The sequence below is a fragment of the Myotis lucifugus genome, unplaced genomic scaffold (genome assembly GCF_000147115.1).
Source record: "Myotis lucifugus unplaced genomic scaffold, Myoluc2.0 scaffold_486, whole genome shotgun sequence".
Taxonomy (NCBI): domain Eukaryota; kingdom Metazoa; phylum Chordata; class Mammalia; order Chiroptera; family Vespertilionidae; genus Myotis; species Myotis lucifugus.
This window is the reverse complement of record NW_005871534.1, coordinates 612,451-618,576: the sequence shown is the minus strand read 5'-3', so window position 1 is coordinate 618,576 and position 6,126 is coordinate 612,451. Positions and strand designations below refer to the sequence as shown.

The window sequence follows — 6,126 nt, the reverse complement described above, 5'->3', positions numbered from 1 at the left end:
GTCACATCCTAATACCCTGGCCCCGGCCGCCGCTGGTTTGGGTGTAAGATAGGGAGACAAGCGGCAGGGGACTGTGCTCTGGTGAGGGATTGGGGTGGGGCGTGATCACCCCTCCTCCCCACTCCACCTGTGCACTAACGGCTCCCCCTTGGTCTCTGCTCCCTGCCTCCTGATGTGTGTACCCCCACCCCAGCATTCTACACTCTCCCGGAAGTTCGTGGAAGTAATGACCGAATATAACGCGACCCAGTCCAAGTACAGGGACCGCTGCAAGGACAGGATCCAGCGGCAGCTGGAGATCAGTGCGTGCGCCTCCCCTCCAGACTCCCCAGGCCTGCCCAAGCCTCCTTCCAGGCCCTTCCTCTCGGTGGAGGGGCGGCTGGCCTAGGGCCCCAGGGGAGGGTGGTGTCCCGGGTCCCTGCCCCCATCCCACCGCCTCAGCGCAGGCTGGCCCAGCCCCTGAGCATGGAGTCCTTCCTCCCCACAGCCGGAAGGACCACAACCAACGAAGAACTGGAAGACATGCTGGAGAGCGGGAAGTTGGCCATCTTCACTGATGATGTGAGCGCGGGCGGGGTGGGTCTGTTCTGTAAAGCAGTTGCACCTCCTCCCCAAACGTAGGTTAGACTGAAGGGCCTAAGTCCACCTGGAATAACTGGCATCGCAAGGCCTGGGTCCAGAGCTGGGGGCAGAGCAGGAAGGCACCCCCATAAAATGGCAAACAGTAGTGTGCCAGGCGCTGTTTTAAGCACTTTACACATTCACATTTACCTACTAACCTCATTCGGTCCTCACCACAGCCCTCTGAGGGAGCCACATTTCACGGGGGAGGAAATGGTGCCCAAAGAGGTTAAGTAACTAGGTGAGGTCACATAGCTGGGGGCAGAGCCAGTATTGGAATCCACGGTGGAGGTGCAGATCCGGACTCTTCGGTGCTAAGATGCAGAACGCCCTACTGACGCAGGCTCTTTCACCCAATGACTAATGTGCCTGCCTTTTGAAAATTTCTAAAAAACCCTGTTTTAGTTTTGCACACTGTCCTGCCCTTGTCATCTTGTATGTGAATGGATGGGCTTCCCCCAGCTGTAGTTCTTCTTTCTCTTTTGAATTTTACCCTGGCCTGCCAGTTCTGTCTATTTATGCTTCTGGTGGTGGAATGGCTCTACGTAAGGTTTCTAGACCAGGTTAAAGTATGTTCAGGGACTTTCTAGCATTTTGTTCCTTAGATAACTGGCCTTTGTTACATTAGCTTCGAGCAAATTGATTGTGGGCAACTAGCCTGGAGCTCTCAGACAGCTCTGCTAGGCTGTCTGTCTGTCTGTCTGAGGACCGAGGGAAGCTGGTGAGTGGTCCTAAGAAGGCAGAGCTGAGCCCTGCCAGTTAACCAGCCAATGCAGGGTGCTTGACACTTTGCTTGAGGGCTGTGCAAGATGCAGACAGGCGCTGTGGTAGTTGACGTCTACAGTCAGGGAAGGCTTCCTGGGAAGTGGCATTGAGCTGAGCCTTAAGAGACAAGGAGCATTTGGGCAAAGGACACTCTAGACCAGCGGTTCTCAACCTGTGGGTCGCAACCCCTTTGGGAGTCGAACGACCCTTTCACAGGGGTCGCCTAAGACCATCGGAAAACACATATATAATTACATATTGTTTCTGTGATTAATCACTATGCTTTAATTATGTTCAGTTTGTAACAATGAAATTAGGGGTCACCACAACATGAGGAACTGTATTAAAGGGTCGCGGCGTTAGGAAGGTTGAGAACCACTGCCCTAGACAAAGGAACAGACTGGGCAAAGACAGGGAGAGTGGACCACTTGCCAAACAGCCATTGGATGATTCTGGCTCCTGTTGGGTAGCAGGAGATGAGGGTAGAAAAGGAGCCTGGGCCTTGACTGCTAAGATAAAGGTGTGGCCCTGACTGGTTTGGCTCTGGATAGAGCGTCGGCCTGCGGACTGAAGGGTCCTGGGTTCGATTCCGGTCAAGGGCACATGCCCCGGTTTCGGGCTCGATCCCCAGTAGGAGGCGTGCAGGAGGCAGCCGATCAATGAGTCTCTCTCATCATTGATGTTCCTATCTCTCTGTCCCTCTCCCTTCCTCTCTGAAATCAATAAAAAAATATTTTTAAAAAAGATAAAGGTGTGTACCCTATGGATAGGGGAGCCCTGGCAGGTTTCAGAGCAGAGGAGTGGCTTGGTGTGGTCTGAACAGTGAATCTCTGAGAAGGGAGCGGCCGGGCTCGGGCCAGGCATCTTGGGGAGGAGTCTCTCTTCCACCGACTCTTGAAGCGCCAGTGCACCCCTTTATTGTTTCCCCCCTTCTCATGTCATAGTCTCCAGGGGACTTGTGGGCACCCTGCCTTCTCACCTGGGCCTCCTTCTCTGCTTGCTGTTCTCTCCCCACCCCCCCACCCCCACCCCTTTCTCTCTGCTGTGTCTTCTTCCATTTCTCTATCTTCCTTTGACCAGACAGGGGCCCGAATACTGGTGGGGCCTTGGACCTCTGTCTCCCTTCCCAGAGCTTCTGTGGTGTGTGTGATAGAGGCGGCCCTGGGCTAAGGTGGAGGGCTGGGGGCAAGTGTTATTTCTTGTAATTTAACAAACTTGTCTTCAGTGCTTCCTGTATGCCAGGCACTGTTCTTATCAATGTGCACATATTAACTCCTCTAATCTTCACAGCGACCACGAGGTGGGCAGTATTATTACCCACGTTTTCTAGGTGGGGAAACTGAGGCCCGGAGAGGTGAGATCATTTGCCCGGGGTTGCAGCTAGTGAATGACAGCTAGGGTTGGACCCAGTGCTCTGACTGCCGGCTCTGAGCTCTTACGGGAGTGAAGGGTGGTCTTCAGCAGCCGCCCCCCACACCATCTCCCTAGATCAAAATGGACTCCCAGATGACGAAGCAGGCGCTGAATGAGATCGAGACGAGGCACAACGAGATCATCAAACTGGAAACCAGCATCCGCGAGCTGCACGACATGTTTGTGGACATGGCCATGCTCGTGGAAAGCCAGGTACGGCCTCTGCCCTGCCACGCCACGTGGAAGCCGCCCCCCTCCCCGGTTCCCTCTTCCAGCCCAGCCCACGCCTCCCCATGCACATACCCTCTGCAGGGCGAGATGATTGACCGAATTGAATACAACGTGGAACATTCCGTGGACTACGTGGAGCGAGCTGTGTCTGACACGAAGAAAGCCGTGAGATATCAGAGCAAGGCCCGGAGGGTGAGCAGGGCGGGGAGGGCCTGTGGGCAGCTGGGCTGGAGCTGGGGGGTGGGGTGGGGCGGGGCTCTGGCCAGGGCTGAGGCAAGTGATGAAATTCCCTGAAAGGCCTTATCTCTGGCTCTGACCTCTTGGTTTTTCTGTTTTCTCTCCCCTCTTCTTTTCCCTCACACCCTCCCCCCATCTTTCTGTCTGTTTCTCTTTCTCTTAAACTGCCCCTCTCGCCGCCTCCTGTCCCATTGCCCTTTCTGCCTGCAGAAGAAAATCATGATCATCATTTGCTGTGTGGTGCTGGGGGTGGTCTTGGCGTCATCCATTGGGGGGACGCTGGGCTTGTAGGCCCACCACCCCTACCTCCCCCAGACCCTTCCCCCACCACATCGGGAGCAATACCCCCACTACCCCTTTCACTCCATCCCCTGCTCCAGGCTCACCCCCAAGACAGACCCAGGCAGCCCTCTCCTTACCCCACCCCCCCATCAGACCCTGGAGTCCCTGGACCTCACTGCACCATGGACCCTCCCCCCACATAAATAGCAGCAGGCGTGATTACACATGCACACCAACATGCATGCCGCCGGCACGTGCTCGAGACGAGTGGACACCCCAGCGTGTGTGTGTGCGTTCACAGACGTGTGTAGAAGCACCACAGCACCCTTCTCGCCCCCACCTTGTCTGTGTGTCGTCTTAGCTTTCCCCTTCGCTCGGTTGTTGTGTAGACTGTGGCCGGGATCACACAGCAGCCCACCACGCCCTGCTCTGTCTTCTGTGAATAGGTGTGTGTGTCCACAGATCTGTGGACACATAATTTGTGTACATGGGATTTTGTGTTTGAGTGTTTGAATCTAATGCAATAGCACTTCTTCCAGTGACACCCCCTCCCCCACACCTGCTATAAACGGGGCAGGCTGTGCGTGTGCAGATGGTCCTTCCCAGAGGATCCAGGTAGGCCCAAGTTCACGGGCCATGGCAGGCACCCCACCGAGATGTGGAGCACATCTTCCTGGTTTAGTCACCCCAGGCCTGGGTCCCGGGGGAGAGAGTGTGTGTGTGTGTGTGTGTGTGTGTGTGTGTTGTGAGCCTTGGAGTTGAGCCAACGTGAGTGGAAGCGTACACGTATAAATAACCTCGCTTGGCTTGTATATACATGTGCATTTCCCAGCAGGTGATGTGAGATCTGTGTGTGTCTCAGGATCTGCCTGAAGTGCTGGCAGGTCTCCCCAGACAGAGCATCCATGCTGCGCCCTGGACACGGCTGGGCGGGCACAGGACGCTGTGTGGACGGTCCGTGTGAGCGTGTGTGTGCACTGGCACCGAGGCTTGCTCCACGGTGTTTCGGTCCCGTTTGTATATGCGCACACGTTTCTCTTTAAGGTCTCGCGCCCCATCCAGGCTTGTCTATGCAGATTGATTTGCCCCTCCCTCTCTCCCCGGAGCTGCTGCCAGCATCTGGTAATGGCCACACGCTGCAACATCAACGTTGTGCAACTGGCGCGTCCTGCCCTGCCAGGTGTCAGAGCCCTGACGCAGCCAGGCGCTTCTCTTCCTCTGTGTCCCGGCCAGAGGACAGGCCCGCACCCGTGAGGGCTGGGACACGTGTGCTCATCATGCCCAGGCTCAGGAGGCCTCGTGTAGGTGACCACACCCAGGCACACAGCAGCACACGTGCATGCTACCATGGGCATGGCGCCCCTACAGGCCTGCCCCCGTTTGCACATGAATGCCTCCTGGAAGGGCCAGCGTGAGAACGTATTGATGAGGCCAGTGTGGAGAGTGACCCCAGACAGCCAGGGAATGAGCATTCCTGCCTTCCGCACACTTACCTCAGAATACGGGTCTCCCTCGCCCCATTTGATGCTCTGGGCTCCGTCTCAGGGACCTTGGTTTGGGGAGCTGTTTGTCGCAGGTGCACTGGAGTGGCCAGTGTGGCAGCAGCCACTCGGGATGGGCTAAGTCCCGGGATCCATCCCCTGGACACATTTGCTGAAATGTCTGCAATCGCTGCTCCCCAACCAGGGTGAGCTTGAGGGTGGGCACAGGCCTGGGTTTCTGATGGTGAGGAAAGGGCTAGCTCCTCCCTTGTGTAGGCGACACATGCACAGGTGGGTTCGTGCGTTTGGTGGCTGATGGGAGGCACCTGAGCACAGGATAATGTCAGAAGCCCCCGCACTCCGTGGCTGAGGAACACGGAGTGGGCATCCATGTGCACAGGGTAAAGGACTCAGGGTTGTGTGCAGATCATTCCCAGGATTCCACTTTATGTGAAGCGTGTGTGTGTGTGTGTGTGTGTGTGTGTGTGTGTGAGAGAGACAATGCAGATGTGACCTGGGACACAGTACCCTCCCCACCCCCACGCCAGCTCTTCCCTGCCTGGCTGCTTGGGCTCTGCTTGTGTGTGGCCAATACGTGTAAACCCCGAGCTGTGCTGTCCTGAAGAGGGGCGCCCGACTGCATTCCCAGAATGCCCTTCTGCAGGACAGGAAGTGGCCCTGTGTCTGCCGGCAGCCCTCCCGCTCCCTTCTCACTTCTTTGGGGACGTCAGAGAGGACCCCAGCACTTCCCCCCCCTCCCTCTTTCCTTCCGGTTGCCCGGCCAGGACACCCTTCCGCCCAGGTGTTTCCCGCACTCCCACAGCCTTGGGGCCACCAGGAGGCTGGAGCCAGGCAGCTGCCTCCTGGTGTGGTATTAGGCCCACAGCTGCCCATCCCAGTGTCAGACCAGAGGATCCCGAGGTCTGCTGTGCGCCAGCCTCCACAAGTCCCAGCCTCATGTGATGTGTTTGCGTGTTGGCTGCTGTGTCCTGTGTGTTCTGGAGTGTTGTCTGGGGGGGTGTCTTTTACGTGGTCTTGGAGGAGTGTGTGCTACCCACCCTCCACACCTACAACCATGTGTGCCCGTGGGTGGTCC

General features: G+C 56.8%; 1 protein-coding gene across 1 annotated transcript in view; it reads left to right on the top strand.

The window, feature by feature from the left end:
• The window catches only part of STX1B (syntaxin 1B), a 7,325-nt gene extending 3,545 nt beyond the window's left edge, over positions 1-3,780 (top strand). The window contains exons 5-9 of the mRNA XM_023744790.1: positions 194-302; positions 488-561; positions 2,875-3,012; positions 3,112-3,222; positions 3,478-3,780. Coding sequence (XP_023600558.1) covers positions 194-302; positions 488-561; positions 2,875-3,012; positions 3,112-3,222; positions 3,478-3,558 — 513 coding nt within the window. The 3' untranslated portion in view covers positions 3,559-3,780. The remainder of the gene's footprint in view (positions 1-193; positions 303-487; positions 562-2,874; positions 3,013-3,111; positions 3,223-3,477) is intronic.
• The last annotated feature ends 2,346 nt before the right edge of the window (positions 3,781-6,126 follow it).